This window comes from Syngnathus leptorhynchus, chromosome 1 (assembly GCF_054491065.1).
Source record: "Syngnathus leptorhynchus isolate UIUO chromosome 1, UIUO_Slep, whole genome shotgun sequence".
NCBI classification, from domain to species: Eukaryota; Metazoa; Chordata; class Actinopteri; order Syngnathiformes; family Syngnathidae; genus Syngnathus; species Syngnathus leptorhynchus.
Genome location: NC_141195.1, coordinates 17,911,628 through 17,939,331, shown reverse-complemented (window position 1 = coordinate 17,939,331; position 27,704 = coordinate 17,911,628). Strand labels below are relative to the sequence as shown.

The following is a 27,704-nucleotide window of genomic DNA, read 5'->3' as shown; positions in this document are numbered from 1 at the left end:
TTAATATTTCATTTAGCGGTGCAATGTGATTCCACTTTTACTTTATGTATTAGAGCTGCACAATACTATAAATTAAAAAATGTTGTGTGCTGCTGACCCGAAAGTCTATGAGAAAAAAAATTATCATAGGAATTGTATGCTTTTATCTTAACACTAAACTACTACTAAACTACTACTGAACTACTCCAGTCGCTGCTTGAATATGAAATGAATGAAACAAACAACAATAAAAATGAATACAATGTGACAACCACATCACTGCAAGGACACTTTAATTGTTTTGAAGCAATAAATATTCACATATCAAATCTCTACTCTTTCAGTACATTTAATACAAGCACAACAGAAATTAAATGGTTCAAAATAATAGCCATAAGTGCACTGACATAACCATCAGGCTCGTATTATATTCCTCTTGATTCCTTCTCTCATCTTCAGTCACAAATGATAAGAAATAAATATATTTTTTCACAACATTTTCTGTCCCTGTTTGTCGTTGTTATGTACATACATCATGGCACTCACATGCACACACCTGAATACAGACTGAGAGCGCTTTGTCCCATGAGAAGCCTTAAGCATATTATTTACATTTGGGTTTATACAATACAATCTATTCAATAAGTGCAGATATATCCATGCAAGAAGAGTAAAAAAAATAAAAGGGCTTGGGAACATATAAATAGAAAACCTTCATCTCACATTCTTGACTTTCTCGAAACCTTCGTTGTATCCTTTTTTTTTGTGGATTCACATTTAATCCAAGTTGTCATTTAGTACACCTTGATTCTAAATATTGACATCATTTTTTTCCCCGACTCCTCCCCCCTCCCCCTCCCAAAACAAATCTGAGAATAAATGTTCTCTTGCTGGCACTGTAGGTAACTGTCAGTACTCACAATTCAAAATATTGCAGGAGGCCACAGAATAACAAAGGATGCTGTTTTACATTCTTAATCCTTAATTATTCCTTTTTTTAAGAATACAAAGCCCTCATGGGGATGCCACTGCATCAGGAAATGTGGCAAGAGAGTTCTACAAAAGTGTCTGGAGGGGTGAGAGAATAAGATGGTCACTTGTGACTTAAGACATCACATGTGGAAAAACCACAAAAAAATCTCTTGTAAAAAGCTCAATTAAAACATCGAAACATCCAATGATGAATCGTATGATTTTGAAAATATGAACCTCCACGACCACACTTAGACTTCTTCCAACAAAAAAAGTTTTTCCCTCCCATCAAGCAAAACAAAATGATTGTCAGTTATCAACAATCATTCAAGATGGTAGGAAAATGACATCAATGACTTCAAATCAAAGCGAAGGGCGTCTATATGTACTTTGAAGCTTAACATCTGTCGATACATTTTACATACTGATCAAACAGACAATATTCATCATACACATAGCAGATCTAATATTGATAAAACAGCAAGAAGCTTCAGAAACATTCACAATATATTTTTGATTGTATCATAAATTTCCAAAGTCCTTGAGAAATGCATTACGAAGCCGCACGGCTCCCGTCAACATGTAAAAGACGCTCAAGTGAAATTCAACGTCTGCTATTAAAAGGTTTGACGACGGTAACATGTTTGAGGTCATCATTGAGGGAAAAAAAAAAAAAAAAAAGATACTGTCGAGCAAACCCTGCAGTGGATGGAGACATCATGAAGTCAAGGGAATTATTGCAATTTTATTTTTTTGCTATTTTGAGTGTTACTTATCTGAACTGTACATTAGGTGTTTGCATTTAAAGTAAAAGGTGAATGTACAGTATGGTTGTCATTTTCCATTCTCCCATTTGTATGCAAGTCTTTTTTTTTTTTTTACACATCTGGCTTGTGCGCCTGTACCGACACGCATTCTCCCGTCCTGTCCAGACTTCTAGCGTAACCTTCATGTGTGACCGCATCAAAATCTGAGGCTGCTTATTAAAGCACGGATATTTTTAGAAGAGTCAGAGCCTCATGAACCTCACCGCACGTCACAAAATCCTACTCAGCATATGTCAAAAAAATGTTAAGACTTTTGAACAATTGACCTTATAATGCAAATAAAGGCCTTGTTTTTAGACTCAGGAATTAAATGCCTTTCAAGACTTTAAAAGATGGCACGAGAGCACATAAATGACAAATTTGAGTGGACGGGAGAAGCACACATCCAGCCTTTTCTGACTTGCCCACATGGGAGAATTCAAACAACTTCAAACCTATGCAGTAACAATATATATGAATCTTTAACTATATGGCTATAGACTTCTTGAAATATTATGTGTTCGTGTGCCTTGTTCACACTTGCGATCTACATATGCGGAAAGCGAAGGTGAAAGTAACAGAGGCGGAGCAAACTGCGTTTCTTCTTGTCAACCGCATTGCCGCTGTTGCTCTCGGTCCTGGCAGATCTGGCCCTGGCCCTCGCCCTGCCCGTCTCCTCCGCCCTCTCGTCCGACCTATGACCCCGGGCGGCCCACATCCTGCTCACACTACGGTGCTTATCCGGTTGATAGGCTTGGATTTGGAGCTGCCCACCGTACCTGTCGCCCCAGCCCCTGTCACCTGCGGCCCTGGCTGAGGCTGCCCGGGGTGTTGGGGGGGGAGAGGGGAGAGAGGTGTAAGAGGGGTAAGGGGGGACGAAGGGGGGGGTAAAGGGGAGTGTGGTGGGGGAGGGGGGATGGAAGAGAGAGGAGGGTACTGGGGCGGATACGGGCCGGCGGAGGCTGCTGCGTGATGCGCGTTGACGGTAGCGGACGGCGGATTGTGGGGGAGGGTGCCGAAGATGAAGTGTGTTTGATGGCTGGAGTGGCTGGCCGGGTGCGGTGTGTGCACGTGCCCGGGGTGGGTTTGGGAGTGTGCGTGGGGGTGCGGGTGGGAGAGAGACAAGGTTAGTGGTGGTTTGGTAACAGGGCCGGCGGCGCACCCCCTGATAGAGTGTGTGGGCTGAATGTGGTACAGGGCGAACTGCGGGTTCGGTGAATGCTGGGAGAGAGGAGAAAGGGGCGGCGGACGTCCCACTACCATGTTGGTGTAGCGACCCGGAAGCCCATGTTGTGAGAGCTGGGAGAGATGGGCCAGCTGCGGGTGCGGGACGTGCGGGGGGCAAAAGGGTGTACGACAGGGTTGCGGGCCTCTCTGGATAGTATGAGGGGGCGCCCCTTGCGAAGGAGGAGTGACATTTTGGGTGTGGTAGCGATGGTGATGGTAGTAAGGTGGCGGGGGCTGCACGATAGCCGCGTGACAGTACTGTGCGTGCAGCGCTTGGATCTTGGAAGGCCCCCCATCCAGCGGCTGGCACAGGGATGAAGGGGAGTGAGGAGGGGGCCCTCCCGTCGTCGGCGGGGCGACAGGCGCGGGGTAGGGTGGCCCCGGTGGAATGAGGGGCCCCGGCGGTTTGGCGCGTTTGCTGCCGAATAGCGAGCCCAGGAAGGAGCCGTTGTTGTTGCCGCTCCCCCCAGGGCAGCTCGTCGCTCCCGCTCTCTCGACACTGCTGGGGACGCCACCGACTCCTGTCCCAGCAGTGGTATGTTGCTGCCCCGGCCCACCCCCCATCCCCGTCCCGGGGCTCAGGATGGGGCGATGAGGCCGGAAGTCTTCTGTTGCGTAGCAGCCGGGTACCACGCCTGCCACCGGGTAGCGCTGGTGAGGCTGCGGACTGCTAATGATGGAACCCTGAAAGGAAAAGAGCGTCATCTTGCTCCACATCCAGGGAAGCTCTTAAGCATGTTCCTCATTTTTTTACACTCTTGATAAGGTCAAAGAGAAAATGCACAACAGCAATGTTGATGAAAGGAGATGAAATGAAATGAGGTCACAGTTGACAGTAATACAAATAGCTGGACATAAGCGTTAAAGTTTGCTGACACAGCATCTTTGGTCATTCAACATTATTTTTTTCATATTTGCTCACATACGCAGGCGACATTTGAAAGGCGTGCTTTGACATCCAAGTAAAGAGTGTTAAAGAATGCAGGACAGACTCACAAGCAACACTCAATTTTAGGGAAGAGGACAGATGCAGGTCTGTTATTGAAAGTCTACAATTGAAGACTTTAAATGCAAAAGCTGACAAGCACCATTTATCCAAAAATAGAAGCAAGCCTACTAGCAGATTGCCCTTGACGGTAGCATAGTTCTGCCTTTGTTTATTGCAGAAACTGAAGTTTTACAGCAATTACGTGTTGATGTCGTTGTGAACTTGTCGTCCGTCCATCAGGTCATGTCTGCATCTCTTATTTCTTGTTAGCTCATAGCTAATATAGTGTACCGGCCACCAATGATCCCATTGTCAACACTCCCAGAGCCAAGTCCAGATTGTTGAAGTGAAGTTTAGTCGTAATTGTAGTACACTCACGTAAAAATATACATATATTGTTTTAAACGAAGCATAATAGTTACTAACTTTCAGTGATGTCAAAATAATCAGTTTTGAACTATTTTTGTTGTTGTCTTGTTTAGAGAGAAAATGACTTTTTTTTTTTGTCAAATTAGCATCTCAAGATCAACTTTTAATGTCATGAATAAAAACATAACCTGTAACCTAAAACTCATTTTACTCAGCTCACAAAAAATGGAGATGCCAGCTATTGCATTTGAACTCGTCATATAGTCTTTGAGACTTACTTCCATTGTACTGTCCAGAGAACCGACACTGTTCCTTCGGCCACGCTTCCCTGCACCCCAGAAGGTAGAGTAAAGTTTACAAAGAGAGCAAGATTTCGACATTGCTGTGCACGCCAAGAAAAACGATAGACCTTTTTTTCCATCATGTTTGTAAAGAATAGGCGCCGGGATATACGTCCGGGTGGCAGAAGACGAGTGACTATCGTTGACCTGAACTGAGAATAATGACAAAAAGTTGTGTTTGGGAACAAATCTTAAGATCATTTGAAGATCGCTGTTTTGATTGCACCAATGTTCCAAGAAAGGAACGGGGTTCCAATCAGCATTTCTGCCACCCAGAGGTACTATGTGTGAGGACATGGTGGAAAGGTCAAAAGAAGTGAAGAATAACATCAAAAGCAGAAGCCACCCTCCCTCCCGGCTCACAGTGTAGAATATTCTCCACAGAGCTCATCTCCTCACCGATATCAGATAAGTCCCTGAGAGATGAGCTGAGAGCGGTGCGTTTGAGACCTTCGCCAATGGAGCAGTTGTCATCAAAACTGGTCCTTCCCATGGTACCATTCACAATGTCACTCTTCACACCAGCTCCACCTCCGACCACACCTCCTGACAGCAAACTGGGCCGCATGACACCTTTCTGCTTCTCCAACTCCGCTGTAAACATAGGGCAAAGGAATTTATAAGGGACACACACGTGTAATTGACAACAGCATCCAGTAGATGGCGCACTTACATTCAACTCTGTATTTCTCCATCTCCTGCACTTCTGCGACACTCTCCCTGAGGTCACTCACAAAGCGGGTGCGGTCTTGCTGACTCGGAGCCATAAAGACAATGAGAACCTTTCTTTCCCCACCCAAGACTGCGGATGTCAGGCGAATACCATGAGGATAATCTGAAAGCAGAAGGACATTAAGAATCAAAGTATTTGAATGACATAATGATGGTTGAAATGTGTAACCGGAATAAAAAGTTACTTACATGAATTCTGGAACAGGTGAACTTGCATCTCAACCAGGGGAAAAGATTGTCGAAAACTGTATGTCACTGAGGTTTTTTTCTTCTGAAAGATTTTGGTTACCTAAGGCAAAACATGAAGAGAATTTCCATGAGGCCTTGAAAATAAAAAAAAAATAAAAAAAAAAATCAAGTTTTAAGGAACAAGTCTTCATAAAAGCGAATGCTAATTAGCATCTACATTGCAATGCTTTGACAGATTTTACACAAAGTGGCTCGCAAGAACATACAAAGAAAAAAAAACAGTATTATTGATAAAGTCTCTGCACTTTGCATAGTGCGACTATGTCATACTGATGAGCTCAGAGAGATGTTAAGATTATGATTTTTTCTTTATTTTTTGTGCAGTAAAGAGTGGAACAGCTTAATTTTCATTTATTTCAAAAGGAATAGAAATTAAAATTCAACCCATATCTCAAGCCACTATTGTATAATATTTTCCATGTGAGCCCGTAAAGAATACGTGGTAAAAAAACTAAAATAAACGGAGCACCTTACCACCAAAAGGTCATTAAAGAGAAAGACCTCGCGTTGATGTACGCCCGTTCTCTGAGGTCTGTTGGTGTCGGGCACCTCGTACAGCTGGCAACAACACACCAGCCTACGATGGGGAAGGGACAACACCTAACAAAACAAGTACAAGAGTTATATTGGGGCAAAGTTTTTGTTCTGAAAACGATCATGAATTGAAAAGTAGCTCTTACGGGCTTTTTGCCCACAAGGACTCTTTCCACTGCCTGTACTTGAGATACATGGTCATCATTGGTCCGCAACTCCCATTTCTGTATCCGCTGGTAGATCCCAACAAGAAGATCCCTAGGAATATCCTGACCATTATCTACGCCTTGGGGGAATAAAAGGGAGGGATTGCTTCATTAAACATCTGCTCAGATTGTCACGCATAAGATAAAATAGTGCAAAGTCAATTAAATTGACATCCATCCAACCATTCAGTGGCCTAAGTATTTGACACCTCTTAAATTCTTGATGAAATCCTCCAGCTTCATCTTCCTCTCCGCTTTGACGTTGGGACTGTACATGTCCGTGTTGAGAAGGATTATAGCAAAGGCCAAGATGAAGATGGTGTCAGGGTTCTGGAACTGCCGAATCAGAACGGGATTGCATACGCAGTATCTCTGACTGCATGGGAGACATGAAACAGGGTCAGCGAGGTTCACCGACTCAGAAAATCTGCTAACCTCTAGCGGTTGGAATCTCCGACACACACAAACCTAAAGGCTTCAATTAGCCGTTCCACTTTTTGCGCTTCTCCCTGAACTTTAATTTGAGCCTGGAACTTCCGCAGCGCGTCGTCCAGGTCCATTCCCGAGAAGTCCATCTCATCAACCACACAGCTAAAAATTGACACAATACAGATGTTTCAATATTGGCGTGTTGGCTCAGATCAAACGACCGACAAAAATAGCTTCCTTATTATACCCACTCTAAAACATCTTTGTTGAATTGCTTCTGCCGGTTTCCCAGGAACTCCCCGATCATCTGCCTGCTCAGACCTTTCCTCTCAAGGATGAACCGAGCAATCCCAACCGGAGTGTCTGACACAAAGCCTCTCTCGATCAGGTACTGGATTCCTTTCTCTGGTTTCCTGTCATTGAAAGAAACATGAGTGAAGGACCATGTGCGTAGCTTGGATGTTTTCAACCCAAAGGTTTTACTTGTTGAAGAGGTTGAGACCAATGCGGTACTGGCGTCTCTGGACCACATCGCTGTTGAAGGGCGGAGAGTCCCAGCTATTACGGCTTTCTCTTTGATAGGTCTGCTTGCCCAGAGGGGGCAAGGGTTCCCGGAGACTGTCCTGAGACGAGGAACCGGAGCTGCAGTTGACTGTCTCATTGGAGTTGGTTGTGGAGTTGAGCGAATCGTTGTCCCCGTCCGAGCAACACGGTTGCTCCAGCCCACCGGAGGGCAGCGCTGTGGAGGAGGAGGAGGAAAGAGGGGTAGCGGGGGGCTGTTGGGGCGATGAAGAGGACGAGGGCGTGTCAGGGTATTGATGGTGGTGGATGGGATGGTGGTGATGGTGGTGGTGGTGGTGCGAGGCCACCTGGTGAGGGATGTGCGTCGGAATGGCTCTGCCCGGCGCTCGGATCTGACCCTGGGCTGCCGTCGTGGATGTCGAGCGGGCGCCTGTGCTGGGGGAGTGTTTGAGGGTTCCCTGAGGAGAACCGGCCCCCACCCCAGGCTCCTGCTCGTACACCAGCTGTCTGGTTAGAGAGCCCCGGTCAGAGCGGTCGCTCATGTCCACTGAGCTGTCGCTCGGTGGTTCAATGGTGAGGAGAGGCAGGTGTGCGCCCCTTAGACGATAGTCCCTACACTCTGTGCACGGTGTACTGCGACGACTGTTACTGCTGCCTCCCCCCTCTGTGTCCCTGCTGTCCTCACGCACCCCGACACCGCCGCCGGGGCCCCAGTACTCCGTGTCAGTACTGCTGGGCGCCCGGTCAGGGGAGAGCGGGGAAGACGGTATGCCGTCATCCATGTAAAGCGTAACGTCGCTGTACGAGGTGGCCGTACTGTCTCCGTGCATGCTGTGTCCTCCTCCCACTCCTCTGGCTCTTTCGCCCAGACCACGTCGGGAGGAGGGATTGCTGCTGCTGCTCCACATACACTCCCCAAAATCTTCACTGAGACCACCACCCTCCCTGCTGCCTTCTTGGGAATCATTGCGACTTGTGCGGCAGGTCAGGGCATCGTCTATCGAGTCCGCTAAGGACTTAACCTGGACAGAACACAAACAGAGACAGCAGTTTATTTGTAATCTTTTCAAACAACCATACAAAACCCTTGCCGATATGCTTTCTGTTTATTTCTTTGTCTAATCTGACTTTCTTTAGGTCCCTTGTGAGACAAATGTAAACCAATGAAAAGAAGCGGATGACTTTTAGGGCCAAAGGGTAGAAAAAAACAAAAAAAACAGAAAACCTGTTTGCAGAAGGAGTCCTCTAAGTGGGTGTAGTCTCCCTGGCGATTGGTCTCGGGAGAATGAGGATGACCAATGGCCACATTGTGGGTGAAGTTGGTCTGCGTCTGGGCCTGCTGCTGAGGCTGCCGCTCATCAAAAGAATACTGAAGCCTCATGTTGGATAGAATGATGCGACGTGTCATGCGGCTCTCTGAAGCAGAGCTTCGGAGGCGCTCAAAGTTCTTATTCATGCGATACTGCCTGAAGGCCGTCTGAATGGTCCTGGCTGCCCTCCGACTCACGAACGAGCCCCCGTACTTTCTCTCCAGCATTTCCACCTGGGGAGATTGGGAAGAAATGATTATGCATTGACTAGATGGCAGTCTAACACTGAACAAATTTGAATATTTATTTCGGACCAACACTCTTTGAGTCCTTAGCGTTACGAAGTGTCGATACCGTTAGTACATTTTTAAAACAACAACAGTCATTGCCGTCTTTGTTACCTTCTTATCCTGCAGATCTGTTGAGAGTTCATAACTGTCTGAGAGAGCCTTGCATCTCTTGTTCTCCTCCTCTTCCTGCTTGCGAAGGGCTAGGCTTGCTGGTTGGTGGCGCGTCCGCAGCACCCAGGCCAAGCTGGCTGAATTGGAGGCGACCACACACGAGGGGCCCCTGGAGCCAGGGGTGGTGGTCACGCTGCTGTTGCTGTCACCGTAGCGCTCGGAATCACGCAGGTAAGGCGTCTGGCTGAAAGTGCTGTCTTTGCGGGTGCCCGTCTCCCCCGGACATTGCGACTCCACTTCCACACTAGAGAAGAAATAGCTTGCACTATTACGTTGACTCGTACGTCTGCATAAGAGAAAACAACTCATAAATTCAGCCGATTGTGTTTGTGCAATAGAACTAGGAGTGTGTAATCATAATTGTTAAATACATGTGGATCGCAATCATTTTCTCCTGGAAAACGTACGTTGATTTCAGTAGTTCAATTCGCGACAAACTTGTATATTATACATAAAGTGGAATATTTTATTATTTGTTGAAGATGTTATTTGATTTTAATGAGTAAGTCAAACTGTTTGTTTTACAGTCAATAAATGTGACATTTCGTCTCTTTTGGTATTTGTATTTCCTCCTCCTTGGCTCCTTAAATAGAAAAAAAAGTCAGAAGAGGGAGGGGGAATTGCTCGGTTGCCGTTGGACCTTTTGTGGGTGGCGAGGCAGTTGTTCAGATGAGAATGTTGTTGCCATGGCAATGTATTGACCGTAATCACTATTGAAGTGGGTGTTGAAAGATGCGCTACAGGTTGTGAATGGTAGTCTAAAGACAACTTTGAAAAACACTCATCCATACCTCTGTCCGAATGTATTTAACAATGAAATAAATGTAAAAAAAAAAAAAATCATTTGTGGGGTTTTTTTTTGGTCTCGAGTGTGAAATAGAAAATAGGCATTGGGCAGATGGTATTTTCATTCGGCTGAGTCATGTGACACTTGGGGAGAAACATGCCTGCTTGTATAAACATGCATCTGAATTTTTTTTTTTTTTTTTTTGTGCAGAATGCTTCAGCTGTCATTGAGCGCGCCAAAATGGGAGTAGGAATATGAAACGTACGAGCTTTGAGAGACAGAATGACAATCACCTTGTCATATTTGTTCAAACTGTCAGTGTGCTGACAGGAGTAGCCTATAGAAATTAAATAATCTATGGGGGAAAAAAAAAGTGACATCTCTGGACCCGTTTCATGTGATTCAATTCTTAAGAAACCTAGTTGGTGCAAACTCAAACTGACCTTTAACCTTGGGCTTCAGGCGCTTTGCTGAAACTATAGTGGAATGCCCATCCCTCGTAGGGTCAGGTGCAAGGACGCAGAAGCGATGCAGAAATAGAAACATTTCACCTCGACAGGTACATTTATCAATTCTCTTTGACTTTTACTTTGTTTGCGATTTTCCCTCTCCCCCAAAATTAAAAACAGGTATCTAATATTCTCTTTCTGGTCAGCCTTTTGTGCTGTTTCATAAATAGAAAATTAAGACAATTTCTTGCGGCAGAATTTGCTTTAATTTCTGCTTTAAAGATGTGATTTATTATTGTTTTCATTAAAGTGATATAGTTGGCCAGTTTCAGAATTTACACATTGCCATTTTTAATTTTGTCGTTTAATTCTGCCATGCTTTGATTTAATATGATTTCTTTTTTCACTGATTGAGAAGACTACTTTTTACTTTGAATCATATTATTCAAAAGTAACACTACGTTGACTTAAGTACAATTTATGGCTAGTCTACCCACCTCTACGAATAAATTAATTGCTGAAAGTAGTGAAAGTATATTATCAGAAGAGGGGGAAGTTGGCTGCATAAAACATGAAGGTGGCCAGCTGTATTGCAGCAGGCATCTGCACTTCATCATTTATGCAAAAGACACTCAGTGGTCCTGTTAAGAGTTCCGGAGGGAGATTTTCTCAAGAGGCTCATTCATGAGTTTCATTGTCATCTAACCATTTAATTGGAGCAGCGGCTTGGATTCTAACAAACACGATTCGGGAAAGTTTGTGATTGTTATTATTTATATCGTATTAGGCCATAAACAAACAAACTGGTCCAATTGTGGTGAATGAGTTCCTTGCACTAAAAGGGATTTCATACCCCTGTTTAAAATGGTGATTGTGTGAGGTGTGATTGTGCATGTAAATGGATGATTAACTTTCTAATATTTTCTTTATTTCAATTTCCTTCACCAAACAAACCACGCTGATTACCAAAGGGGAATTTCTTTGTATGTCATTAGATCAGAGGTTTTCAACTGGTTTTGTCCAAGGGACCATGATTATAACCAAGAAGCATCTCGAGGACCACTGCTTTGGCGGAATATTATTTTATTTTGCACCGAAGGAGGATAGACCTGTACAGACTATTTATTGGCATCTGTATGTCTATGTTGGGAATCTCAGCTATATTGGATGGGTAAATGAGTCACAAAATTAGCTAGAAAATAAACCAAGTTTACATAATAAATCAATTTTATTTAAAAAAAAAAGTTACAATTATTTTCTATTCCCAATTTCACGGACCACCTGCAATATCACCACGGACCACTAGAAGGCCGGGGACTACCGGTTGCCAATCGAATTGTAGCAAAGGTTGTGGCCAGTGCGTTCTGTACAATTCAATGTGTGTAAATTCAGTTTATTTATTTATTTATTTATTTATATCTTTGTTGAAAGCAATACATAAACAATTGACAAGACGCTCCAAGATACATCATTAAAAATGGATATGCTGACTGTGTGCTTATGACAGAGCGGCAGTCGGTCCAACAAGGTTTCTAATATCTTTGTCACCTTTTGTTTTGGCGTCAAAAGTCAACCTTTGTGGCCTTCTGCAATATCCCAGACCGGGAGCAGACATCCAATAAATGAATGTCCTTTGTTTCATGAAACCAAAGTTCGACAGCATTCTTTTGTGGTCACACTGAATGAAAACAATCAACTCTTTGACAGGGTTCGGCATCCGTCACCCACCACAATCACTCAATGTTGAATACTTGACATCCCTAAACTACACACAACACACGTGTGCACAGACAAAGATTTGACTGAGCAATAGAAATTCATAGTTCCAGCCTGGCCAACGTGAAGACAAAGCACATTGGTGGGGCAAAACTATAATCGAATAAAATCAGACTTTCATGGAGCACTTATCACGTGCCACATTTTGAGTAGGCCTGAGCTGTGGGCACTGAGGAATGATTTCAAAACCAGTTCAAACTGATTTTGATCAGAGAAGGCAAGCTTGATACGGCTATGTAACTATTTCATGATGTACATTATTATCATTAAACATATTCGTACAGTATTTGAAGACGCATTGCAAATCAGAATCTAATTTGAATCTGATAGAGAGAATCTGATTAGATCGATTTTTGGTTTTACTCATGCGTTGTGAGATTGCGATTATGGAATTTGTTCCGCAGCAAGCATGCCATGCTTCATCTGTACGATATGCACACAATTCATTCAGTCTTAAATACTAGCCAGTGTATGACTTCATTTAACATTCAGCAGTATTAGCACCATATGTGGAAGGTCTTTAAAGATGGATTCCCCAACATGCAGCATGAACAGGACTTTTCAAAACACATTAGTAACAATCTGTCACACTAATGTGACACTTCTTGGACCCTTTCACAAAACTGGATAAAAAAAGAGGCAATAAAAAGTTCTTACCATGCTGAGACGAACAGCGAACGTTCTTATACTGACTGGCGGAGAATTTATCAAACACACCTTCTCTTCTTTCATTTAATCACACACGCACATTTGCTCACCTTGCAAAGCTGCACAGGCTGCATTCTTGTTTTGTTTTTCATAGCCAAAAACGATCCTCGCCTTTACCCTCCCTGCACTGACTTAATGACATGGGCAGGGAAACAAAACAACAAGGAAATGAATAAGCACAATTGTGGGTGTGGTGAGTAAAGCTTGACGTTTTATGAATTTGAAATCACACCACGCTTCTATTTAAGGTCTCCAAGTATGTCATGTTCTATGTGTGTGCAAAAATAGAGAAACAGAGATGATTAATTTCCATGTGCAAATGAATATGTGGCGATTTGGGTGGAGATGAGCAAGGCCGTGTAGACATTTTGTATCATTTTGAGTGAAAGAAGTCTTAAGAAAGACAATTTACCTGTTAATAGATGCCCCGTAGTTACTGTTGCTAGGGCTAACAACCTTGTAACGTGACGCTTCAACTGGAGACAGATTAAGCATTTAAAGTTTACATCAGCCATATAGGGACACTACAACTAGAGCATTGCCTGACAAGTACTCACACTATAAATATATATGGTGGAATTACAAGCATTTTGTAATTCATATCCTGGATTAAAATAAAACCAGAAATATTTCAGAAACAAAATATTTTAGAGAAGTAAAAATGCTTGCGCCAAAAATGCTGCTATGAAGAAAAACATCTTAGCGAAAGCAGAATTAAAAAAAATGTCCTTGCAAGACTGTGTTTTATTTGCTCTGATATGTTTTATGGGTGCGCCCACACAGAATTAAGAAAATTAATTTGCTGACATTTTATGGCACACTGCCACCTGCTGTTACCCGAAATTGATTTCGAAATGCCCATAAGCTCGTATTTCGAACATCGTGACCAAAGCCAGGTGATTTTATTTTTGGGTGAAGGTTTTCACTTGAGTTTTGCTTGAAGTTAAAACTTAAAAGCCTACACTCTCAAAATAAATCATTCATTCATTCATATTCCAAACCACTTACAAATATTACATTTTCCTTTTTTTCTTTAACCCTAACCACTACAACTACAGTGATAGCTAGATTTACTTGTTTTTCAAGATTGGCCCAAATTCTGCGACATGAGCTAATGTGCTGTTAAGCTGGTTTGTCATCTGGTTTGTTGAGGTTAAATAAAGTCACAAGAATTTGTTAAATCTAAAACGAAGATCTAGGTTGGGTTTTTTTTGGGTTGCCAACAGCAGCATGAGTGGTCCTTTCTGTGCGATACTTCAGCGTGTCCGTCATACCGCGTACGCCCACTTTTAGGGACTAAGTCGGCGTGCGAAGAATGAAAATTGACATCGAACTGACGGCTGTTGAAATGCAATGTGGCAGTTTTGTTGAAATCCAACCACTGATGAACCTTCCAACCTAGCAAAAGGACAAAGGAATGGAGCACTTTCATGGAGCACACACCTTTATTTTATTCAGAAGGAAAATAACAATCCTAAAAAGTTTTGAGAACCAGAGCACAGACACAGAGATGTTGCAACGGAAAGCATGTTCAACAAATTGCACACACTTAATGAGGAATTTGGGGGCATTACATCACTGCCAATAGCTGGCTAACAAATAGTGACAAGTGAGCACATCCGGACTCAAATGAAATGAGCGCAATGATGGACGACGGTGATGCCTTCTGACAACTTGAGTCGTTAATGGGGGAAAAAGGGGGGAAAAAAATGCAGAAGCAAGAAGCACGACAAAGGAAATCATCAAGATTCTTTAACAAAGAGTGACACCTTGACTTACACGTTTTCAAGATACGAGCCACCTTTGGTCAATGTTTGTTTTGGCTTTGCGTTGTGAGCAGAAATGTGACTGAAGACATTCCAACACGAGATGGCAGCAACAAACCTAGCAACATCCCACCACTAGGAACAACTGAAACAATCCGTTATGTTCTGTATGCTTTTTTTCCCCCTCCTACATTATTTATTCTAATCATAGGTGGTGAAAAGAAACAAATTTTGTTTATTGAATTTAAAATCCAAGATGATGTGGTGAAGCAGTACGAGATTAGTAATTTGATAATATGCAAATTTGATTAAGGCTATAACACTAGCCAAGGCCACGAAAACCATTTCTATGTCGCAAACCGATCTATGTCCACTAAAAGATGGAGACGTTTCTAAAAGGAATTCCTGGCAAAATAGGACAAAAAAAAAAAAAGAAGAAAATTAGGAGAAAAAAAAGCAGTATTTCATCATTTTTTTATGAATTGAAAAAATTCTGAAAAAATCCAGAAGAAGGTTTTCTAAAAGCTATACAGTGTGTTTCATACCCCTACCGTCACCATCGATTCACATTGGTTCACTTGCAGTGGAGGGACGACGCAAGTTGGTTAGCAATGCTAACTTAGCATTACCATTAACTCATTCATTGCCAGTACAGTCATGTTTGACGTCTATTCTCGTCAATGGTCGTGAATGAGTTAAGCTGGTTTGCCAACTGCCGACAGACACCACCGAACAAGAATAACAAAGCACAACACATTATATACAATGTTTGTTGGTTACTCGGACCAAATGTTCTTACTGTGTGTAGGGAAATGGCTTGAAATGTGGCCGGTATCGGCCCGATACGATACCTGATATCGGTACGCGGCCATCACAACTCGTAAGTGAAGGTACCACTAAATACAGTAAGACCAGCCTCAAGTAGAAACCAACAGAATTCTGATCAACAAAGGGTAAGCGATTGGTTCCATGCGCTCTGGTATTTCATCGTATCCGCGTCTAATATTCTGGACGGTCAGCGACACGTCGGCTCGGCTCATCGAGACGAGGGGCTGCTGCAGCCTGAAGCTGAGCAGCAGAACTGGTGGGCGCCCTCATCTTCCCCCTCCACTCTGGGAGGGGAGAGACGGAAGGAAAGGAGGACAAGGGGAGGCAGACAAATCACAGGAAAGAAGAGAGTGAAGACCAGCATCAGACAAGCACAAACAAAGCAGAGAGTGGTAGAAGCAAGAAATGGTGACAAGACGTGGGCAACATTTTGAATTAAGGCCACTCATTGTAAATGCCTCTATAGGGACTTTAGATTTTTCTTTTCCTTTTTGCCAAGGGTACCAAGTGATGGGACTATTTGAATGAGTCACTACAAAAATCTCTGTCCACAATATTCCAAAGGGGACAGTTAACATCATTTAAAAAAAAACTAAGAAAGTACGTCCGTGCCATCATATTCTGAATCTGAATTACTATCCTTGAATTTTCATTTCAGTTTCAAAAATTCAACATTCAGTGTCGAATGAATTCGACACTCAGCTTGAATTTCAACACTTGGTTACAAATGAAGCTGCAAATAGTCACCTTCGGGTCACTAAAGTAGGAGGGGCCAGGCCTCTTTAAATGTTTAAAAAAAATAAAAATGATTGGGTGTCGTTGGATGCTGCAGGCCAGACTGTTTTGGCCTGGCTTGATTGGTTGACGCACAAGTTCCAAATTTCGTCTGTATTTGTAGCCAAATGTCAAATAGTATTTGAAGCTGTACAGTGAATACTTTGACAGTAATAAAATTCAGATTCAGAATCTTAGTAATTCGGGTTCATGTAGAGTCAAGTGACTACCCGAAAATCTCTTAAGACACACGTAAGTCAAGGTAGTCCCGTTTAAGGGAGCTTGTTGGCAGGCGACTTGTTTTGGTCTTGAGGAGCCTCCTTACCTGTCCTGCCGCTGCATGCTTGGCTGAGCTGAGGAGCAGCAGTACTGATGGAGACTGACGAAGCTGTGAACGCTCAGACTGCTGGGGAAGAGAGTGGCGAGGGCAGAGATGCCCGCCGTAGTAGTGGGAGTGCTGGGAGCTGAGGTGGGCTGCTGCCCTGAGATGGACGATGGTCGCACACTGACAGCCACGAGCGCAGATGAAGCGCATACGCATACACACAGAAAAAGCAGAGACACATCAAAAGATCAGCACCGACCGAAGCAGCAACAAAGAGGTGAAGGGAGAGAAGCAGACAGATCATATGGTAGCATGCGCACAATGAATGGGACAAACACAGATAAAAAAAACAAAAAAACTATTGCAATAAAGAGAGCAAAAGGGCGCCAAAATCTTTTAGGACCGTTCGAGGAACTCAAACAGTCAAAATAAATTACACTGGACCTGACAAGGGCTGATTAGACCCACGTACAAAAATATATATTTTTTTATTATTATTATTTTAAAAGTATTATTCATATAGGTTATTTTCCATACAATTTGATAAAGATGTACATGACTGAATTTCATTTTGAAACTCAAATTGACTCATATGAGTATTTGAATTATTGGAAATTATTATTCAAAAAATGTAAAGGTAGGCCTCAATATGTTGTCATGATACACTAGAGGGATTTGCAATCTCAAGTGCCAGACAGCAAAATAAATGGTTTTGTTTTGGACCTTTGTATGAATTTGTAAAAGCGTCACAACAATGACATGATGAAAGAAAAGTCTGATGGGTTTCATGAGTTGTCATTTAATGCATTTTTATTTGCAGTTTAAAGTAGAACCCTTTTAAATTTTGCAACTCAGCGGATTTTCCGGAAGCTGTTTTTCAATTTACCATGGGTTGCAAAATTCTGGGAAATTTCAAATTCATGGGGGATAATTAATTTATTATTATTTTAAATGTATGTCATTTATCGGCATTACAAATACATTTACAAAATTGGAGGTTGTCCCTCAACAAGCAACTTCAATATAATTTTGAACACACAAAAAATTTGATGGCAATTGTAAAAAGTGTTTGCGACCATAAAATCTCTTTGCAAGCGTCTGGGGAACATTTTTTTGCAACCTTGAACGAACCGCGACATAAACAACACTCGCTATGTGTGCACGCCCTCGCACGCCTTCGCCAAAGTCCAAATGAGAGTCTTAACGAGAACGCAGCGGTGGAGATTACCGTGTAAATGCCGGGCTCTCGCTGTGGACAGATGCTGTCAAGGACATGCTGTCCCCATCATTTGAGCATAGAAAGGCAAAGCAAAGAAGTTTTTCAAATTTTGGCCCCCCCACTTTGTCCTTCATTGACAGACAGTTGCATGGAATGTCATTGTAATTTATTTTCTTTAAGACCAGAAAATAATTCAACAACATACTATGAAATGACCAATAAATTCAACTATTGTGATTCATCTTAAATAAAACAAAACAAAATAAAATAAAATAAATAAATACATAAATAAATAAAAGCCTATCATTGTGTCACAAAGAAACGATGATCTTGCTTTTGCTTTTATAAGACCGACAAAACAAAAAGATTGATGAAGGATGGCAAAAATCCATATTCATTTACAGATGTACTTCTAAAAAAATGGTACCAATGATTCATCACATTGCCCGAGTTGAGTAGCTTGTTTTACATGACTCTCATCATTCAGTCCACAAAGTGCGTCACCCTCTCTTATCACTGCAACACACACTTTCATCTATCTTCCTACCTCTAAACTTAGCATGGCTTGGAATGAATCAAAATTTCATAAAAGTAGCACTGCAGCTCATGTTTTCAATACGTCTTGGGTCACAACAAGCCTGGCCACGATATTTGATTGACATATAAGAGGTCAAGTGTTCACCTCTTAGTCAGCTCCCATCCACTCCAGCTTGCTCCTGATACTGAACAGCAACTGCTTCATTTTACACCAAATTGCCTGATAATATCAAAATCAGTCATTCATTGTAACAAAATTTAATTAGCATGATGACAAGAAGTAGCGTGACGCCATTACAGCGTGTACTCATGTAGGCAGATGACAAAGATATGAAATTCGACTCAAAATTGTGATTGCCGAAGGAAGTTCTTTTTACGGAGCGGAACAATGCAGATCACACAGATGATAAGGCTGAAGTTGCACGATATGATCTGCGAAGCCGATGAACTGGTAGATGTGCTCAATATTGCTTGTGGAGGAGCTGTTATGTAAGCTCGAGTCATTCTTGCACACATATTTGTATTTCCCCCAGCAGCTACTGTAGAACATCTTCGCTTAAATTGCCTCCTCCGTGCATAGCGCCCGTAGAAGCCGATTTCTGCTTTATGGATACTTGTGCTTGAAATTTTCAGTGCCTAAGGAGACGAACAGCATTTCACCACAAACTAAAAACAACTGCCAAGGGTCTTCATAAAAACTGTGACATGCTGTGTTCAAATTGGCTCAAGGATTAAGAAAAGCAGATTAAACCTTTAAATGACAATGTGCTACATACATACATATAGTTGGAAATCGTATTTTTCACATTCTCCACCTCAATTTCTACTGCTTGGACTTCCAACTTGTCATCGACCACATCTAACATTATAAAACGCAATCACGGAAGGAATTTGACTAGCATGGTACCTTTTATGTTATATTTAACAGGACAAGATTTTCCATCGAATGATTGAAAATATTTTTGTGGTCTTCTTATGCAACCTTTTTTTACTCCCCCCCCCCCCCCCCACCTAGTGCATGTGTTTTCTCCAAGCATGTCAGGCAGCTGCAAGAGTGGGAGGAGAGCGAGCTCCACGAGAGTGAGCGAGGTCAAACACGGAGGAGGGCAACTGGGCAAGGGTGAAAGCCATCAGAAGAAGCGGGAACGCCGCCCGCAACATGAACGCGCAGGATGCGCGTGAGCAAGCTTGCCGCCCGGTGTCTCTGCAAGTGTAATTGGCGTGGGGGCGTCGATCGGCGAGGAGGTGAGTGAGGCTATGTATAGACTTCACTTTGACTTGCATCTGCTATCATGTCGCCATGCAATCTTTGCCTTAATGCGAGTCACTTGAAATAATCCTTTCACTACTTTGTCTGTGAAAGCCAGTGGGTGTGCAACTGCGTCATCTACCTCCAGCGCGTGACCCGCCTAACTCTTGCTTACAAACAAAGACGCTTGATTACCACACAAGCTCCATCGTGCCCTAAAGTTAAGAAGGGGGGGGGGGGGGGGGCTGGAGATACACACAACACCTCCCCTTCCGCCAGACCCAAGCAATACACAGCCACTTTCCACTGTACTCTTGAGTTTCCTGCTGCTTGGCAACAGTGTGGCCTGCCTGCGTGGGCGTACGACAATGCGTGCCAGGCGAAACCTCGGAGAAGGAGGGGGCAACACTTTGACGGTTGCGACTGACTGTAGTGGACACCTGTGCGCACGTGCGAGAGGACACCCTACGTGAAAGTGACAAAAGCCGAGAAAATAACCAAGTATAGCCAGGACGCATCCCAACTTTCCGATGCACTTGCACGGCATCCCATATATCATTTGTGTGTCGCCTGGTCTTGTCATTCAATCCTGCTTTTTGCCGCGCTCTTGCTCCCACTCTCTCTACATATTCTCCGTCTCTCTCTCTCCCTCTCGCCCACAGAGTTGTTCATAGAAGAGCTCACGCCGTTCCCACGGTAACCAGTCTCCCTATTTTGTTCCATAGAACGTGCACGTGACTGTTTGACAAACATCCCGCAACCTAAGTGATATGCTCCTTGAGCAAAATGATCACTGAATAGTCATGGCTTTTGAAGGAGCTCAGAACTTAAAGCGACTATGATGAGATCCACAGTTGCTATAGATGCTGATGCTGGCCAGCCAGCCAGCCAGCCAGCCAGCCAGCCAGCCAGCCAGCCTCCTGCCTAACAACTAAGCCAAACCACTCATTTGTCACGTCATGAACACACGTGGGCAGCCGATGCTCAGACACAGTTGCCATTCAAATGTATAATTGAAAATGACTCAATCCTGTGCAACACATTTGGTACCTATGTTCAACTGTCGCCATGTTTGTTGTACTATTGGACTCCACAACATGTGTACACAGCTAATGGAAAGCATTCTCATGTAATTTCACCAAATTGTTTAAAAAAAAATAAAAATAAAATCCAATTTAGCTTTTATTTAATGCCGCCTTGGTTTCATAAACAGCCATGTTCGGAGTCCTATTTTGAGTTATTAATCATTAAAAAAAATATATTGTAGGGATTCCTTCAAGTAAAGGCAATGTTTATTGACAGAGCCCTAGAAGAATGTGCTTCTTTCTCAAATACATAAATGATCCCCAACTTCTCAATAAAGCCAATACACTCCAGTTTTTACACAGTGATATTAATAGTAAAGACCCGCAGTAGTTCCAACACTTTCACAAATTCATACATAGCTCAAAAATAACACCGTTTGTTTTGCAGTCTGCTATTGTGTGGATGCAAAATGGCTGATTCATCCTGGCACTTGTGCTCACAGACCCCTCAGGTGTATTGCAATAAAGCAATGAGGTTGGCCTGAACCTAAAGGGCTGCAACAACAATGCATGTTAAAGATACAATATAATTCTTGTGGCATTGACAATTAAAAATCCTTCCATCCATTTCAGCAAAAGAAGTTAAGAAGCGGATCCAAAACTAATGAAATGAGATCTGGATTGCTTATCAAGTCAGGTGAAGACAGCTGAATATCCTAAATACGTTTTCACCGTTTCCATAGCAACTGCAATATCTATTTATTTCTTGCAGCAGTGAGCGTTGGTCCAAGGACATATCACCTCCAATCAAAAATTAATGCAAAAATTCACTTCAGTACTTGCCAATTCAACAATTCACTGGAGATGGCAAATCTGGAATGCAAGTCTGTTTTGACACACTAAACTGAACTTGAAATTCAAACCCTGCCAAGAAGCCCAAATTTGAAACCTCAACCCAGGCCTAAAACCATAACCGTAACTTGTAACCCTACTCTTTGCATAAAACTCTACTTTAAAAAGGCTAGCTTGAAATGCCAACCTCGACACGAAGCCCTAAAAATAGCTAACCTGCAATCATATTTTTAACTTAAGTCCCAAATTTCGAACTTTCAATCTAATTTGGAACTCTAATTTGAATTCCCAACATTTACTTCAGACTTCAACCTAGGGTTGTAAATTGAATTTGAAATTCATCAATTGGTTCCAACTAGTTGTTGTTGTTGTTCTGGAGCGTTACAAATGATTAGCTTGAACCGACTCAAAGTTGTAATGCACGCAAGCATTCATACCAGAATGTGAATTGAATGCACCACAAATCCCCTCATGCTCCAAAATACTGAGAAGAAGGCATAGAAACGTCGCCCACGTTCACGTTGCCTCCCACGCGCATGCACGCGCGCACACAATTTCAATTTGAGACATCTCACTTTGCAGCATTGCAACATTTTCACTCAAGCTGCAAATCAACACTGTCAATCTGCTGCCCTGAAATGCAGTAAGGCAAAAAAAAAAAAAAAAGTTCTAATGGTCGGGGTGCACCGCGAGAATATATGTGCCACGTTGGCCGGGGCCGCTCGTCTTCTTGAATCCAAGCGGCTGTACCATTTGAAAGCCCGGCAACCTCGATCAATCCGCTTATGATCATAAGTGCGCGGGCTGGCGAAGGGGAAAAGCAAAAGTGGGGAGACGAGTAGAAAAGTGCAGCTTGTCTGACTCATAGCTGCAGCATGCGGCGAGAGGGAACAGCAAGGGGGCGACTATATGGACACGCATGAGTATATGCATGTGTGAGAGCAAGACTTTTAAATTTAGCAAATTGAGCTCTTGGTGAAATAAAAGCCCTTTTGTTGTTCACCACGTTCCCTCAATTAACCTTCGTATCCAGAACGCTGAGCACTTTCGTAGGCCCGTTTGGCTTGAAGCGCTCCATCCGTGAATTACAAGCCTTTGTGAACGTGCGAGTCCTTTTTTTTTTTTTTTTTTTTTTTTGGGGGATCTTATATAACAGCTTTACGCTCTGTATCAGCACTACCGAATCCTGCAACTGACCTCGATGCTTGTCCTCGGAACAAGAGGACGTCTCGTATTACTGCAAGATTACAAACTAGACGACATTATGTCTGGTAATGGACATCTCAGGTGGTATTGTAATAATCATTCGATAAGATGTTCAGTACTAAGGCTACACACACAATAAAAAAATGCTATGGCTAGTCCAAAGCCTGGATCAAAATGAGTGGCTTGTATCAGGAAGGGCCTCCAGGGTAAAAACAGAGTCAAACATAATCCAGTGATGGCTCGGCCGATTTTGTAGCCATCTTTTTCACTCAATTTAGCTTACTTTTATCTAGCAGTATATAGAGTGTACGTTCATGTCGATCCAGATTTTTTTTTTTGTCCAATGTTACATGAACTAAAACCCGAATAAAGGCACATTGGGTGTTTTGTGTGTGTATGTTAAAATGGCTTTAAAAAAAAACAAAAAAAACGGGATATATTCTTTTTTTAAAAGTGTTGTATAAAGTGAGTCGCTGTATTTAAAACAACCATACTGCCAAAAGAAATGCTCATTCTAATTAGCTTTAACCCTCTCATCAACAGTTTGAACGCAAACGGTTCACAAACAAAACGTAGAATGACAATCTTAACCTCAACAACTACTTTTAGTGCCGTACCGATGAGCTCAGAGGAGTTGAGACATTCCGCAGCAATCAGTATACTTGGCATGACACGCTTCACTACAATATAATTGACAGCTACAAAAAGACATGTGACAACTCAAGAGGGAGTTTACATAGAGTTAATTAATTTGCTGATCAATAAAAATCCTCTTGACCTATAATACCATCCCATTGAAGTTTCTATCCACACTACTCGTTGATTTTCTGATCCTGATGCATCCGCGACAAAACTAACAGTGCAGTTGTATCGTTCACCCTTGGGCCAGCAGTCATTATACTCCGTTTGCACTAATTACTCTTTCATGCACTCGGGTGTATGTCTTCCTCCCCTCTCAACACATTTGGGCTCATAGTAGCGTATTATATAAAGGAGACACTTTGACTGTCTCATCTGAAATGCACCCATGTGACCTCTCCTAAAATTAACCAGAAGAAGAAGAAGAAAAAAAAAAAGAAAACTCCACCTCATTGCTTCTTGGCAGAGGTGCTTTAGGAAATCACGTCAGCTCCAGGCTTCGCATTGTTCACAGCGGTTTTAGCAGGATGACGACAAGGAGGCAGGCTAAGGACAGCTGTTTTAAAACACAGCCGCTGGGGCATCGCAATGCAAAGGAAACACTTGATTTGGCAAAGTGCAGCTGCTGCACAAAAAAAAGCAAAAGGCGATATACTATGATGAATTCGAGGTGATACGAGGTGCCAAGAACAAAAAGGCAGACATGAGCACTCCGTCAAAGGGATAAAAATCATTCAAGCTGCAAGTTCATAATCAATGGAAAAGATGCCAAATTGATATTTCACACAAATTCATTTTTGAGGGACAGCAACAAATGGCTTTTTTTTTTTTTTTTTTTTAAACATCTTTTTTACGTCTACGTATGATAAACATGTCCAGCAAATGTACTTGTGCCACCTTTGGAATTGATACCCCCAAAATCTAAAGGTCTCCTCAGAGGTACCTCTGAGCCATGACTTTTTTTTTTCACCAGGATGATCACGCCTGCAAAATCTGGCTCCATTTTTCATCATTACATTACATTGCCTGTGGTCGGAATTAAGAAAACCAAAGACCTTTTACTCTGCCTTTAGTACAGTTAAAAAAAACAAAAAAAAACAGTCGCACCACAGAGGAGCGTTGTTAAAAAAAAGACCACATTTCAATGATTAAAAAAAATGGTAAAAATATAAAATGAGACTGCAAAATTATGAAAAAATATCCACTGAATGCACAGAAACCATGGCCTTCAATCATGCACACCTCTTTCATCTAGCATCTTACACATTACATGTTGGAGCCGCAAGAATATAGCCGCTTAAAACTTCTGGTGACAACCTGGTCCTTGGAAGATTTCCCCGACGCAACAACGAGGCACTCTAATGCAGCCACGCCAACACAAATCCCCTCTTCATGTGCTGGCTGTTACTTCAGACACTCTTTTTAATCTTTTAAAACACAATTCTGTGCATTTACTTTGGTGGAGAGTGCAGGTACTTTTGCTTCCTCTTAAAAATGATCCATTGTGCCTTGGTTTAAGCTCAACAAAGCATTTTGAAGAACGTGTCTCCCTTAGTGCTGCATGCCCTCATTGGCTCCCTCCTCGCCCTATTGGCAGATGGCAACTCAGCGTGCACTCCACCTTTCCTCCTTTAAGCACACCGCGGAAGATCACAACCCTTTTCCTGTTCTCTCCATCTTATTTTCCAACTGGGGCGGCGGGCGGGTGGAGGCTTCTCCCAGCCGGGCTTGAAACTTCCTCCACGGGCAGGAACAGTAATTAGCAAAGGGGGCGATGCGTCACAGTATTTAATAGCCACCTAACTAATATATGCTTCTGTGTAATGACTAATCTCCCCCGTGGAGTAGAAGAAGATTGGGTTGCATTCGAATCAGAGACTGAGAAGAGCCTTGGGACCTCACGTCCACAAATGATTGTCCTATCATGGGAGACTGTCACATTCCATTTCACTGTTTGCCCTTTTTTCTACACCAATTGCTGCCCACTCACAAAGCTTAATGCAGAACAAAAGTGTGTGTGTATGTGTGTGTTTGCAATATCCAAGTTGCTATGCCATCAAAATGATAAAAGGTAGCAAGGTTTTGTGAAACATTTTGCGATCCAGTTTCTATTCATGACTCATTATGTCAGAAAGCACTACTAAACTCCTGTTGCCATTCACATAACAGAACGAGATCTTTCAACATACAGGCCCAAAGGAAGTACTGAATGAAGGGAGCTTGAAACTATCTGTGTTCCCGTCACATTTGCACTGATTCCCACAAAAATATACACCGGTTGGATCTTTTGAAAGTTCATGACACAGTTGAAGAATGAAACAGACATATCCTGACACGACTTGAGTCGACTTACTTTCTGCGAATGGTGGCGCTGGTGTTGGTGTCCGTGCTGTCTCTCTCGGTGGTGGACGAACCGCAGGAGAGACCTCGGGTCAGCCTGGCGTGGGTCCTGTCCCTGGCAGGCCCCGGCGCCGTGGCGCATCCACCTTTGGTCTGAGGTGAGGACGTGCTCCCGTCCCCGCCGTGATGGGAAGGGAGCGACAGAGGCTGGCCGTGATCATGGTTCTGTTCCGGGGTGTCCGAGCCAGGGGTACGAGGGCTGCGATCGTGCCTCAGGTCTTGGTTCTCCTGGCTAACCCGGTCCAGCTGACCTTGCAGCTCCTCGATGCGCCGCCGTTGGGTCTCCAGGAGTTTGGCCTGGCTCTCAATGATGTTGTTGAGCTCCAGGAGGTACTCCACCGCCCGGTTGGGGCTTTCCGGGCTTGCCTCCATGGCGGAAGCCCAGAGCCGCCCCCCCCACCAGCCCTGATGAGTGGGGGGGAGGGAGGAAACCACGCAGACTCTGGATGAGATGAACTATTAGCTTCGTATGCGGAGAAATAAAAACGTCACGGAGGTGTTGGTTGTCAGGTTGACTACATGTCGTCAAACGGGAGGGCGAGCATGAGGACTAGAACATCTTCACAGCGCTTTGGGATGTCGCCATGTGGAGAAGAACGCTGAAAAACGAGCGGGAGAAACTGTCGATTGTTTCATCGTCAGCTGACATTTTGCCAAATCAGCATGGAATTCTTTCAGAGTTTGGGCAGTCATGATGATCATTAGACAAAACTGACTCAAATTGTCTAAAGGATGCTGGTAAACTATTAATGACGTAATATATCGAGATGAAAAACATCGACCAGTTTAAATTCCATCCATCAGCTGACAACTAGGCAAAGGGTAAAAAAAAAATTCTGATCTCCCACTGATTGCCAGGCAATGTCAATCATTACATAACTCCCACCCACGCTGAAGATCCCCACGCAGCGATCACCGTGTCTCTTTCAACCCATGGTTCGACGCGTCTTCACCGCTCGGAAAGTAAGCAAAGTTGCCTTACAAAGCGCATTCTTCCCTCAGCTGCTCCACAACTCCATCCTTTCATTTATCGGGCGCGTCCTGCAAAGATTGCGCTTTTCCCCATCCAGCAGCACTTTACTTCCACGACGCGCGTGTTGAGAAACCGATAGGAAAACTACCAAGAACTGACAACCGATGTAAATAAACTGCGACTCTGTTGATTTCTCCTTGGCGACTCTGACGACATGCGTGTGCGTGTGTGCGCAGGCGCGCGCGCGTCCCTAATCCAAGCAAAATAGAGCGCAGGTGCGCTTCGTGCGCGTCCAGACTGCGGAGCTACTGGAGCGCAGCGCAAGTGGGCAAGATGGCAGTGATAATGAAGAAAAACCTCCGGTTAGACCTTTCGAAATAAAGCACAGCGTTAATCCAATACTTCAACATTTCAAAATAAAACAGCTCATCGTTGTGTTATCCTCGTCAACTAGTAGTTTGAAACCCTCGTTGGAAACCCTAATCTTAGAAACCCTAAAAGTAGTTTGAAACCCTCGTTGGAAACCCTAACCCTAGTTTTAAAACCTAGTTTGAAACCCTAACCATGTTTTAAAACCCTATTCGGAAACCCTAACCCTAATTTGAAACCCTAATTATCGATCCTAAAACTGGTTGGAAACCCTAGTCGGAAACCCTAACCCTAGTTTGAAAGCCTAGTTAGAAACCCTAATCTTAGAAACCCTAAAAGTAGTTTGAAACCCTCGTTGGAAACCCTAACCCTAGTTTTAAAACCTAGTTTGAAACCCTAACCATGTTTTAAAACCATATTTGGAAACCCTAACCCTAGTTTGAAACCCTAATTAGCGATCTTAAAACTGGTTGGAAACCCTAGTCGGAAACCCTAACCCTAGTTTGAAAGCCTAGTTCGAAACCCTAATCTTAGAAACCCTAAAAGTAGTTTGAAACCCTTGTTGGAAACCCTAACCCTAGTTTTAAAACCTAGTTTGAAACCCTAACCGCGCTTTAAAACCCTAGTCGGAAACCCTAACCCTAGTTTGAAACCCTAATTAGGGATCCTAAAACTCGTTGGAAACCCTAGTCGGAAA

General features: G+C 43.2%; 1 protein-coding gene across 2 annotated transcripts; it reads right to left on the bottom strand.

The window, feature by feature from the left end:
* Positions 1 to 264: 264 nt before the first annotated feature.
* On the bottom strand, positions 265 to 26,933 carry iqsec2b (IQ motif and Sec7 domain ArfGEF 2b). 2 transcript variants are annotated; one of them, XM_085913258.1, is made up of 15 exons: positions 26,648 to 26,933; positions 25,619 to 26,264; positions 9,066 to 9,369; positions 8,580 to 8,897; positions 7,316 to 8,376; positions 7,084 to 7,245; positions 6,872 to 6,994; positions 6,613 to 6,779; positions 6,344 to 6,483; positions 6,138 to 6,263; positions 5,604 to 5,703; positions 5,356 to 5,517; positions 5,082 to 5,276; positions 4,620 to 4,669; positions 265 to 3,668 (listed from the first exon to the last, which is right to left on the bottom strand). In XM_085913258.1, the coding sequence occupies exons 2-15, from the start codon at positions 26,035 to 26,037 to the stop codon at positions 2,481 to 2,483; spliced, it is 4,515 nt and encodes a 1,504-aa protein (XP_085769384.1). In that variant the 5' UTR covers positions 26,038 to 26,264; positions 26,648 to 26,933; the 3' UTR covers positions 265 to 2,480. The 2 variants fall into 2 exon arrangements, with proteins under 2 accessions (XP_085769384.1, XP_085769386.1); XM_085913260.1 differs by lacking the exon at positions 26,648 to 26,933 and adding an exon at positions 16,539 to 16,718 and having other exon boundaries at positions 25,619 to 26,094.
* Positions 26,934 to 27,704: the final 771 nt, after the last annotated feature.

Bases quoted from the DNA above. Each gene is read 5' to 3' on its own strand.
- iqsec2b (XM_085913260.1), bottom strand. From the start codon at position 26,037: ATGGAGGCAAGCCCGGAAAGCCCCAACCGGGCGGTGGAGTACCTCCTG. The intron at 16,719-25,618 runs GTAAGTCGACTC...CGTGGCTGTCAG, and splicing joins AGCGCCACCATTCGCAGAAA to TGTGCGACCATCGTCCATCT. The intron at 5,704-6,137 runs GTAAGGTGCTCC...GTTTTGCCTTAG, and splicing joins TCTTTAATGACCTTTTGGTG to GTAACCAAAATCTTTCAGAA.